The sequence below is a fragment of the Haplochromis burtoni genome, unplaced genomic scaffold (genome assembly GCF_018398535.1).
Source record: "Haplochromis burtoni strain Fernald_Lab_line unplaced genomic scaffold, NCSU_Asbu1 Contig_963, whole genome shotgun sequence".
Classification (NCBI taxonomy): domain Eukaryota; kingdom Metazoa; phylum Chordata; class Actinopteri; order Cichliformes; family Cichlidae; genus Haplochromis; species Haplochromis burtoni.
In genome coordinates this window covers 1-12,302 of record NW_024583324.1, presented here as the reverse complement: position 1 = coordinate 12,302, position 12,302 = coordinate 1, and the positions used below count along the sequence as shown (strand labels likewise).

At 46.2% G+C, this 12,302-nt stretch overlaps 1 protein-coding gene across 1 annotated transcript; it reads right to left on the bottom strand.

The window, feature by feature from the left end:
- Positions 1-8,331: 8,331 nt before the first annotated feature.
- Positions 8,332-9,261, bottom strand: LOC121812940 (the record flags this gene model as incomplete). Its single annotated transcript, XM_042216206.1, is given in 1 exon segment — positions 8,332-9,261. A coding segment is annotated over 1 exon segment (758 nt), but the record flags the coding sequence as incomplete, so codon positions are not given.
- Between the last annotated feature and the right edge of the window lie 3,041 nt (positions 9,262-12,302).

Below are 12,302 nucleotides of genomic sequence, written 5' to 3'. Positions count from 1 at the left end.
TATCCGATACCGGTGCCAAACCGGTACTTTTGAAATGGTGCTGGTGCTTAAACGGTGCTCGAACTGGTGCTTAAACAATGGAGAACACAAACTTTGTCCAAAAACCTCTTATGTTTTTATTTTTAGAAGTCTCTTTTTTTCTGCAAAATGATAACCAAGTTAGCCTTTTCTGTTGATACAACATACCTCCTTTGGTTGGAACCGGTGCTTAAACAATGTAAAACACAAACCTCTCATGTTTAGCTGGGTTTTTTTTTTGTATAAAGATAACAATGTTAGCCTTTTCTGCAGCTATAGGGCATATATGGTATCACTCTATCAAACAAGAAGACAGCCGCATGTAACTACGTCGGTGTTTGTTAGTTCACCTTACATGCATTAATGTAATAACGTGTTTAGCCATATCAATGTAAATTACACACGAACAACATTAAGCTCCTCACGCAGAGAAGAACGGCTGCTGCTGCATCATCATCCTCATCATTTTTGCTACACTGGCAGGGCTAGGGGCCAGGACTCTCCTCTTCGGGTTTTTGGGGGATGTTGCTAACTCCGGGTCTGATAACAGGCACCACACCCGCAGTAGATGTGCTCGGTGTGAGGTCTCGCAGCAAGCTATCAAATACGGCGCATTTCTCGGCTTTTAAAAAAACGCTATGCGTCGCCAGGTGTTTCATCGGATTCGAGGTGTTACCTCCTTTGCACAGTATCAGCTTAATGCACTTGTTGCAGGCTGCTGAGTTTGCATCTTTTGCTGTGAAGTACAGCCAGACTTTTGACCGCTTCGCCTTGGGCATTTTTAATCTGTAGCCCTGCTCTAAAAGAACGTACCTGGGCCCGCCTACTATGCTTGGAAAAGTAAAATGATTGACTAGAATCCAAAGTGTATCACAGCTCAGGAAGAAAAAGCACCAAAGTGTGCGCTGCTTTTCGGTCTGGTTACTACCGTTTATGTCAGAACCAGTGCCATAAATGCATATATATATGCTGACTATATACATATATACATATATATGTATGTGTGTGTGTATATATATATATATATATATATATCACCCAGCACGCCCCTGCGGGCGGTTTATCCTTCAAGCTCGGGTCCTCTACCAGAGGCCTGGGAGCTTGAGGGTCCTGCGCAGTATCTTAGCTGTTCCCAGGACTGCGCTCTTCTGGACAGAGATCTCCGATGTTATTCCCGGGATCTGCTGGAGCCACTCGCCTAGCTTGGGAGTCACCGCACCTAGTGCTCCGATTACCACGGGGACCACCGTTACCTTCACCCTCCACATCCTCTCGAGCTCTTCTCTGAGCCCTTGGTATTTCTCCAGCTTCTCGTGTTCCTTCTTCCTGATATTGCTGTCATTCGGAACCGCTACATCGATCACTACGGCCGTCTTCTTCTGTTTGTCTACCACCACTATGTCCGGTTGGTTAGCCACCACCATTTTGTCCGTCTGTATCTGGAAGTCCCACAGGATCTTAGCTCGGTCATTCTCCACCACCCTTGGGGGCATCTCCCATTTTGACCTCGGGACTTCCAGGTTATACTCGGCACAGATGTTCCTGTACACTATGCCGGCCACTTGGTTATGGCGTTCCATGTATGCCTTGCCTGCTAGCATCTTGCACCCTGCTGTTATGTGCTGGATTGTCTCTGGGGCATCTTTACACAGCCTGCACCTGGGGTCTTGCCTGGTGTGATAGACCCCAGCCTCTATGGATCTTGTACTCAGAGCTTGTTCTTGTGCTGCCATGATTAGTGCCTCTGTGCTGTCTTTCAGTCCAGCTTTGTCCAGCCACTGGTAGGATTTCTGGATATCAGCCACCTCCTCTATCTGCCGGTGGTACATACCGTGCAGGGGCCTGTCCTTCCATGATGGTTCCTCGTCTCCCTCCTCTTTCTTGGGTTTCTGCTGCCTGAGGTATTCACTGAGCACTCGGTCAGTTGGGGCCATCTTCCCAATGTATTCTTGGATGTTCGTTGTCTCATCCTGGACTGTGGTGCTGACACTCACCAGTCCCCGGCCCCCTTCCTTCCGCTTAGCGTACAGCCTCAGGGTGCTGGACTTGGGGTGAAACCCTCCATGCATGGTAAGGAGCTTTCTTGTCTTTATGTCAGTGGCTTCTATCTCCTCCTTTGGCCAGCCTATTACCCCAGCAGGGTACCTGATCACGGGCAGGCGTACGTGTTGATGGCCCGGATCTTGTTCTTACCATTCAGCTGACTCCTCAGGACTTGCCTGACCCTCTGCAGGTACTTGGTGGTTGCAGCTTTCTAGCGGCCTCTTCATGGTTCCCATTTGCCTGCGGGATCCCCAGGTACTTGTAACTGTCCTCTATGTCTGCAATGTTGCCTTCTGGTAGTTCAATCCCCTCAGTTCTGACTACCTTCCCTCTCTTTGTTACCATCCGACTACACTTCTCCAGTCCGAACGACATTCCAATGTCATTGCTGTATAGCCTGGTAGTGTGGATCAGTGAATCGATGTCTCGTTCACTCTTGGCATACAGCTTGATGTCATCCATGTACAGGAGGTGGCTGACAACTGCTTCGTTCCGTAGTCGGTATCCGTAGCCAGTCTTGACTTTAGGAGGATGACTCCTGGAGTTGCTTTCTCACTGCATGTGCTTTATTTCACAATCAGATCATAACAAAAACATACAGCAGCTCCCCTCCAACTCCTAGCCCTTTGCTGCGTGGAAAAAGAACGACTCCAAAATCCCTTCAAGGAACATACGTACAAAAGAGTTTTTCTGACACACCAATGGGGCGTTCAATGCCATCTTGTAAATATGAGTACTCTGGCAGAATAACAGTTCAAATGAAAAATACACCAGAACAAACAAGCAAACAAAAAAGAAGTGTGGGGTACCTTTGAACCAATGAACCAAGTATAACCATTTATACTTTTTAACATAACCCGACCCCGTCAATATGTGTATCTCTCACACTCTCCCCCACTCGAGAAATGTCGTCCCGACATAAATGTACCTTATAATCTACAATCCATAGAGAACAATAGAGTGGCATGGACTATTTACCAGGTTACATTACACCTTTTTATTTTTAAGTTACCCAAACTACCGTGCACTGTAGTTGTGTATACTCCTGATATAATCAGTTTAGCTTTTTCTTTCTTTTTTTTTTTTTGGTCCAACATTCAATCTATCAAATTACCATGCTATTTGTACTCTCCTGTAAGGGCATTAACTTTGTCCACATCTCATCTGAACACTAAGCATCTTCCCTTTACTCATACACATGTTCGGCCTGCAATCCATGTGTCACGATATTTCAATCAACATAGGTACATTTGTTACAATCTGAAATAGGGGTACCAAGTGTAAACATTATATCTTCCTCTTTTACCAAGGTCGCCAGTAACCTTGAATATTCACACATTTGGTGGCCACTATTCTTTCTTCAAGACTTGGTTGTCCAAGTTTACTATAGGTCAAAGTCTGTGGTCTCCTCCTTTCTCTCTTTGGGTATGGACTTGGCTGGTCTGTTTCCAAAGCCTCTTCGACATCAGAGCTGCTGTCCACCTCCCCTGCACCCACAATAGCCACATCCTCTGGTTCCATATTGTCCATTTTCTCCTCATCAGCTTGGCTGGGGTCCCCCTGGCCATCTCCTGACATGTGAGGAAGCTCATCTGGCTCACCCCCGTCCCTTAGTGGCATAAACTCTGCCGCTGTGGGGTCCAATGTGGGTGAACACTGAGGCTCAGGATAAGGCCAGGTGAAAACCGCATCAGAAAACTCATCTGTGTCCTCCTCCTCCTCACTCCCCACTTGTGTCGGAGTCATGCATGTTTGTTTTCGTTTGTTATAATGTCTTTTCCTTGTTTTAGTACTAGTTACAGTTGCCTCCTTATCTGCTGGGAGCGGAAGAAAATCGCAAGGCAACAACATATTCCTGTGCAAAATCCTTGTCCTGCCTTTACCATTCTCTGGCTCTAACTCAAACACAGGACTGTCCTCCCCCTTTTGTCTTTTAATGATGTAGATGTTGTCTTCCCAATAGGAGCGGATTTTACCTGGCCCACCCCTCTCCACAACATTTCTAACAAGGACACGACTCCCTATTTGAAGTGGTGGACCATGCACACTTTTGTTGTACTGCCTTTTACCTCGGTCAGCTGACTTAGCTGCATTTTTGGAGGCGACAGTGTAAGCTTCAGCCATTCTCCTTCTCCATCTGTCCACATAGTCCTGGTAGGAGCCTGAACTGTCCTCCTGCTCAATGCCAAAGAGAAGGTCAACCGGTAACCGTGGTGACCTACCAAACATTAGGAGAAAAGGAGGGTAGCCAGTGGCCTCATTAACAGTACAATTGTAGGCATGTACAACTTTATGGAGGTGGCTTTTCCAGTCTCTTTTCTGTTCCTCTGTTAGTGTTCTTAACATCGAGAGCAAGGTCCTGTTGAATCTTTCGGTCTGCCCATTTCCTTGTGGGTGATAAGGAGTAGTGTGTGACCCTTTAACACCAGCCAGTTCTTTTAAATGGTGCAACAGTCTATTCTCAAACTCTCGCCCCAAATCGTGGTGTAATTTTTCTGGAAAACCAAACCTGAGACAATAATCATTGAATAGTTTTTCTGCTACAGTCTTAGCTGACTTATTTGTAGTTGCGTAGGCCTGAGCGAAGCGGGTGTAGTGGTCCATAACTACAAGTATGTATTCACACCCCCCCTTGCATTGCTCCAGGTGCAAAAAGTCAACTGAAACCAACTGAAATGGATGAGTGGTCTCTATGCTCAACATAGGTGCCCGTGCCTGTCTGTTTGGCTTCCTCTGTTTGAGACACTCACAAACATTACTGACAAAGTGTTCAATGTCTCTTTGCATCTTAGGCCAGAAGAAACGATCCCTAATTAAATTTAGGGTCCTTTCTGATCCCAAGTGGCCCATCTGTTGGTGTAGTTCCTTGAGCACTAGTGGGTGGTAAACTGAGGGGAGAACTAGTTGTTTTTTGTGTCGAGTCTCTCTGAACATAGTTCCATCCTCTCTGATTTTCAGTTTGCTCCACTCTCTAGCCAATGCTTTAAACTCAGTGCTCTCAGTTTTAATTTCCTGTGTGGTGGGCCTTTTGTTTTGCACTACAGACTCGTACATTTTACCTATCACGGGGTCTTGCCGCTGTGCTGCACAGATTTCCTCTCTCGGTATTGGCTGAATCATGTCCAGCAGTTCCTCTGCTTGTGTTTGATGCTGAAGGGTGTGGAAGGAGACAGCGTTAAACATTAGAGCTTCTGTTTGCTGTACTAATATGCCCTGCTGTGAGGCTGCAACCACGTCCTGGCTAACCGTCTGTGTACAGCAGTTCATATAGTCCTCAAAATCGAGGGGCATCCTGGATAAAAAATCTGCATCTGCATTTGTTTTTCCTGGCCTGTATTTTATCGTAAAGTTGAAATCTGCGAGCTCAGCCACCCAACGCTGACCTGATGCATTCAACTTTGCTGTCGTTAACACATAGGTGAGTGGATTATTATCTGTATAAACCACAAAAGATGGCGCATGCAGCAAATAATCTCTGAAGCGCTCACAGACAGCCCATTTGAGAGCTAAAAACTCTAGTTTGCCAGCATGCATATGGTAATTTTTTTCTGGCGGCGTTAACGTTCTAGATCCATAAGCTATGACTCTTAACTTGCCATTACTGCGCTGGTAGAGCACTGCTCCTAACCCTGCTTGAGAAGCATCAGTATGAAGCACAAATGGTTGGTTTAGATCAGGGTAGCCTAGGATCGGAGGACTGGCCAGTTTATTGACTAAGTAAGACAAAACCTGATGGTGTGACTCTGTCCATTTCACAGGGGCTGATGAAGGCAACTGTCCTTTAGCCTGTTTGTTTTTCTCCTTCCTTCTCTTGTTCTGTGTTTTTAAGTCCTGTGGGCTACTTTTAGCATTTGTTTGGGCTGCTAGCAGTTCATACAAAGGTTTGGCGATACGTGAAAAGTCCTGTATATAGGCTCTATAATAAGATAGGAAGCCCAAAATCTGTCTCACTTCCCCCACTGTACTAGGATGTTTCTCTTTAAGTGACATCACGGAGGCGACTTCTGCTGGATCCATACTATGGCCATCTTTTGACACCACTCTACCCAAAAACCTGACCTTAGGCTTGAACAGTTCACATTTCTTAGCAGTAAGTTTGACCCCATGTTTCTGATACCTTTGTAGCACGGCTCTTACATGCTCAACATGGTCCTCAAAAGATTTACTGTGGACCAAATTGTCATCAAGGTACGGTAGACAGATATCATCACGCAGACCCCAAAGACACTCCTCCATGCTCCTCTGGAACTCTGCTGGGGCGGAGCTGAGTCCAAATGGGATTCTAACCCACTGGTATAAACCCCAGGGGGTGATGAATGCAGTGAGTGGCTGACTGTCTTCGTCTAGGAATCCTTGATGATAAGCCTTCCCCTGGTCTAGTACTGTAAACCAGGAGCTACCAGTAAGGCTATCCAACATGTCCTGTATCCTAGGAATAGGATGTCTGTCAGGCACCGATTTGCGATTAAGTTCTCGATAATCCACACAAAGTCTGAGGTCACCGGATTTTTTTCTAACACAGACTATCGGTGACGAATAAGGCGACTTGGATTTCGTGACCCACCCCCTATTGATCAAGTCTTGCAGGTAAGCTTTTACTTCCTGATGCAGAGGTTTAGGCACACTATTGTAAGTCTTTTGAACTGGTGTTTGGTCGTTGAGAGTGATGTGCATCCGAAGGCTAGGAATGCAGCCTACATCATTTTCGTCTTTTGCAAAAGCTTTGCATTCCTCCCTGAGCATCATCCTCACCGCCGACTGTTGGCCACTCGTTAGATGGTCTAGAACTACAGGGGGATCCCAAACACCACTTGTCTCACCTGTGGGGGCTAATGGGACTTCAACACCTGCATCGTCTGCTGTTTTAGTTGTTGGAGTTTCTACAGGTTTTAGGGCAGCTGGGTATATTGCTTTTACGCCCTCAATGTGCCCCAGGACAACACGCGGATCTACAGTAATATTATGGCATGTGGTATTTGTGACAGATACTGGGACCATGGCTGAGTTGCCCCTTTTTACTTTAAACAATACTTCCTGCAAATGAAGCCCCTCAGGCAGGCTGGGGTTCAGAACAGGACAAAATAACATTACAGTGTCCTCGTCAGCCTGTATGCGTGTGCGACAGCGAATGGTAGTAGCTTCACTAGGGCCTAAAACAACTTTACTCCGCCCTGTCTTGACTTGGATCTCTTCCGCAGCTGTTCGATGTGTCTCTATCAACTGGATAAAAGTCTTAGCAGATCCGACGTCAATACCAAAAGCACTACTCACAATATTTGCAGCACAGTCACTGTTTTTAACACCCTGTTGTTTAAGTTGCTCGTTGATGATTTCTTCTATAACATTGTATCCAATAATGGGATCCTGAGCTACATTTGGGTCACTAGAGACCAATACGGGCACTAGGAGACTAGAGCTGGTCGTCTCCACCCCCGTCAGTCTAAACTCTACAGGGACCCACCCCATAAATGGTATCTCTGTCTGATTAGCTGCGAGCCCATTTAATGGTTCTGAACCTAAGAGTTCATCTATCCCCCTGATAGTGGTGTGAGGTAAGTGCTCGACTCTCCAGTTCTCATTTATTACGGTAGCCTGTGCACCCGTGTCCCACAATGCGGTGACTGGTACATTGTCAAAGGTGCATCTCACCATTTTTCGTCTACCAATCAGCTTCACTAATTTTTGTCCTTGCTTATCTGATAGAAGGTCAGAATATCCCATGTATGACAACCACCCCTTTTTCTCTCTTTCCCTCAAATGTTGTTCAACTAGCCTCACCGCTTTACATACATGTTTGTGATGGTGCCAGTGTTGTCCCTGACAGGCTTTAGAACAGTAACTGACAGATGAGCAAGGACAGATTATATCAGGAGTATACACAACTACAGTGCACGGTAGTTTGGGTAACTTAAAAATAAAAAGGTGTAATGTAACCTGGTAAATAGTCCATGCCACTCTATTGTTCTCTATGGATTGTAGATTATAAGGTACATTTATGTCGGGACGACATTTCTCGAGTGGGGGAGAGTGTGAGAGATACACATATTGACGGGGTCGGGTTATGTTAAAAAGTATAAATGGTTATACTTGGTTCATTGGTTCAAAGGTACCCCACACTTCTTTTTTGTTTGCTTGTTTGTTCTGGTGTATTTTTCATTTGAACTGTTATTCTGCCAGAGTACTCATATTTACAAGATGGCATTGAACGCCCCATTGGTGTGTCAGAAAAACTCTTTTGTACGTATGTTCCTTGAAGGGATTTTGGAGTCGTCTTTAAGCTCAATGGCTCTGAATAAAAAGTCTTGAGCTGACTCTTTTGGATCTTGGGAAATATTTATCAGCTTTTGGTACAAATCAGATGTGTCATCTTCTCTGTAATGTCCTTTTAATATTGTCTTTAACTGTGTGAGTGTCAAATCAGTCTTTATTTCAAGCATATCACGCAGTTTGAGACCTGGATTGATGGCTCTTATCACTGCTTCAATAACTTCTGACTCACTGTGGCCTTTGCGGAGTCCGTTTTCCATCTGATGCAGCAGGTTGGTATAGGACAGCCGATCGCGCTGCCCTCCCTCACCTATTTGGCCACAGATGCGAAACTCCCTGCGAATTGTCACCTCTGGTACTTTAGAAGACGGCAGGTTCTGGCCGAGGCTCGGGGCAGCGTCCGCCATCTTGAGTTTCTGCCCTATCGCTCTAATTTCTTCCTGCAGCTCGTCATACTTGTCTCTTTCGTCTGAAGGGCGGGAAAAATCACTCTCGGCCGCATTGTCTTTAGCTTTATATTCGCCCAAAAACGATAAAAGTTCTTTCACAAACTGTACAGCATCGTCTGGTGTATAACTGTTTTCCACCTCGTCCAGTTTATGTTCTATAACTTTCATCAGTTGGCGTCTGGAAGTGTCTTTTGTAGGCTCATCTAGCGGTGTAGCAAAGCCTTTCACATTATAACCCACTTCTATGAGCTGATCACGACTTAGCTGGCAGAGTGTGGCGGTGATCTTATCTCGTAGGGCTTCTACCTCCATTGTGGGTACTCACAAGCTTGTCTTTAGTCCGTCAGATTTTAGGTCCGGTGCTTGGAGAAAGGTTTTTCTTCAGCGGTGCGGTAGCGCTAACGTTAGCCGCTAATGGCGCTAACCAGGCTTCTGCTTCACTCTCGTGCTGGAAGTTCTTCAAACCTTCCTCCTGGCTGGCTCGCCATGACCAGTCTTGTTAATGATCTCACTGAGGGGGTTCAGGCCTATGCAGAACAGCAGTGGGGACAGAGCATCTCCTTGGTAGATCCCGCACTTGATGGTGACTTGTGCTATGGGCTTGGAGTTGGCCTCTAGTGTTGTACGCCACATCCCCATTGAGTTCCTGATGAAGGCTCTTAGGGTCCCATTGATCTTGTACAATTCTAGGCATTCCAGTATCCAGCTGTGGGGCATTGAGTCATAGGCCTTCTTGTAATCAATCCAGGCAGTGCACAGGTTGGTCAGTCTGGTCTTGCAGTCTCGGCTGACTGTTCTGTCTACCAGTAGCTGGTGTTTTGCGCCTCTGGTATTCTTGCCAATTCCTTTCTGTGTCCCGCTCATGTATTGACCCATGTGCCTGTTCATCTTAGCCGATATGATGCCTGACAGGAGCTTCCATGTAGTACTGAGGCAGGTTATTGGTCGGTAGTTGGAGGGGACCGGTCCCTTCTTGGGGTCCTTGGGGATCAGGACCGTCCGACCTTCGGTTAGCCATTCCGGGTGTCTCTCGTTAACTAGCAGCTGGTTCATTTGTGCTGCCAGACGCTCGTGGAGTGCAGTCAGCTTCTTTAGCCAGTAGGCGTGAACCATCGGGCCCTGGTGCTGTCCAACTCTTCATACTGGAGACCCTTTCTTGGATATCTGCCACTGTGATGGTTACTGGACCCTGTTCAGGGAGGTCGCTGTGGTCTGCCCTCAGATCCACTAGCCACTGAGCATTGCCGTTATGGGTTGCGTCCTTCTCCCATATGCTCTTCCAGTATTGCTCCGTCTCCAGCCTTGGTGGTGCTGTTCTCTTATTGTTCCCTTGCCACTGAGAGTACACCTTTGCTGGTTCTGTGGAGAACAGCTGGTTTATTCTCCTGCCTTCTATCTCTCTGGTGTACCTCCTCAAGCGGCTGGCCAAGGCTGTGAGTCTTTGCTTGGCAGTTTCCAAGGCCTCAGGTATGGACAGCTTGCTGTATTTCTTATGCACCTTCTTTGTCGCACCTTTCTGCAACTCCGTTAGTTGGCTAACCTCCCTCCGTGCTACTTTGATCTTGCCCTCTAGCCTCCTTCTCCATGGAGGGTACTGCCCCTTGTGGCTGTTCAACTTGTAGCCAAGCATCTCACTGATCACTGCTGCCGTATTGTAGATCAGCTTGTTAGTGTCGGTAATCGTGGTTGTAGGTATCGTCCGTAGTGCTGCATTAACATCATCTAGCAGACCTTCTGAGGGTACTTCACGTAATCTTGGTAACCGGCTACGGGGGATCCAGGTTTCAAGCTTGGCCATGATCCTATTTTTCAGGTCAGTTCCTCTCGCACTCAACGATCCTTCTCCTATCGCACTTGGGGCTATGTACCCAATCTCGGGTGGGGGTGATGATATCTCCCCCCTGACCTGGCGTCCTGACTCCTCCTTGCCGTAGCATTTGTGTTGTACCTCGTCAATCTCTAGCTGTGAGAGCAGTCCCTTCTTTCGAATGTTGGAACACTGAGCTACTAGTTGTTTCGCCGTCATTGTGGATGTTGGGTATCGAAGAATCCATAGGTCCCGCATCCTATTCATGTAGCCCCTTCCGCCGGGGTTACTTGCGTAGTAGCATTCCAACAACGCCCTGTTTTCGTCTCTTGCCCACCGATGCCTTCTTGTTCCAGTAGCCCACTTTTCGTCAGGGTGCCCTGGTTCCTCAACACCTGACGCGGACCTTGTTGATCCGGGCGATATTACATACTGCACTGTACATATAGCAACAACACAACACACCACACAACACACACCCAACATGATATATATAATATATATATATATGTATTTGTATTATATATCATATACTGAAGATACCAGTCTTATATATATATCTATACAGTTGTGGTCAAAAGTTTACATACACTTGTAAAGAATATAATATAATGGCTCTACCGAGTGTCCCGTTATTTCTAAAACTCTGATTTTTCTCTGATAGAGTGATTGGAACAGATACTTCTTTGTCACAAAAAACATTCATGAAGTTTGGTTCTTTAATGACTTTATTATGGGTTAACAGAAAAAAGTGATCACATCTGCTGGGTCAAAAATATACATACAGCAACATGAATTAGCAATTTTGGTGACTTAGAAAGTTGTCAGTGAACTGAGCTTCATAGCATGGCCTCTTAACTTCTTGTGAGTGATTATGAGTGACGACAGCTGGTGACTTCTCTTAGACCAGTTAAATAGGGCTCATTGGATACAAACGCCCACAAATGCTACAATGGGAAAGTCAAAGGAGCTCAGCATGGATCTGAAAAAGCGAATTATTGACTTGAACAAGTCAGGAAAGTCACTTGGGGCCATTTCAAAGCAGCTGCATGTCCCAAGAGCAACAGTGCAAACAATTGTTTGTAAGTATAAAGTGCATGGCACTGTTTCATCACTGCCAAGATCAGGAAGAGAACGCAAGCTATCACCTGCTGCTGAGAGAAAATTGGTCAGGAGGATGAAGAGTCAACCAAGAATCACCAAAAGGCAGATCTGCCAAGAATTAGAAGCTGCTGGAACACAGGTGTCATTGTCCACAGTTAAACGTGTTTTGCATCTCCATGGACTGAGAGGCTGCCGTGCAAGAAGGAAGCCCTTGCTCCAAAAGCGGCACCTTAAGGCTCGACTGAAGTTTGCTGCTGATCACATGGACAAAGATAAGACCTTCTGGAGGAAAGTTCTGTGGTCAGACTAAACAAAAATCGAGCTTTTTGGCCACAATGCCCAGCGATATGTTTGGAGGAGAAAAGGTGAGGCCTTTGACCCCAAGAACACCATGCCTACAATCAAGCATGGTGGTGGGAGTATTATGCTGTGGGGCTGTTTTGCTGCCAATGGAACTGGTGCTTTACAGAGAGTAAATGGGACAATGAAGAAGGAGGATTACCTTCACATTCTTCAACATAACCTAAAATCATCAGCATGAAGGTTGGGTCTTGGGCGCAGTTGGGTGTTCCAACAGGACAATGACCCCAAACACACATCAAAAGTGGTAAAGG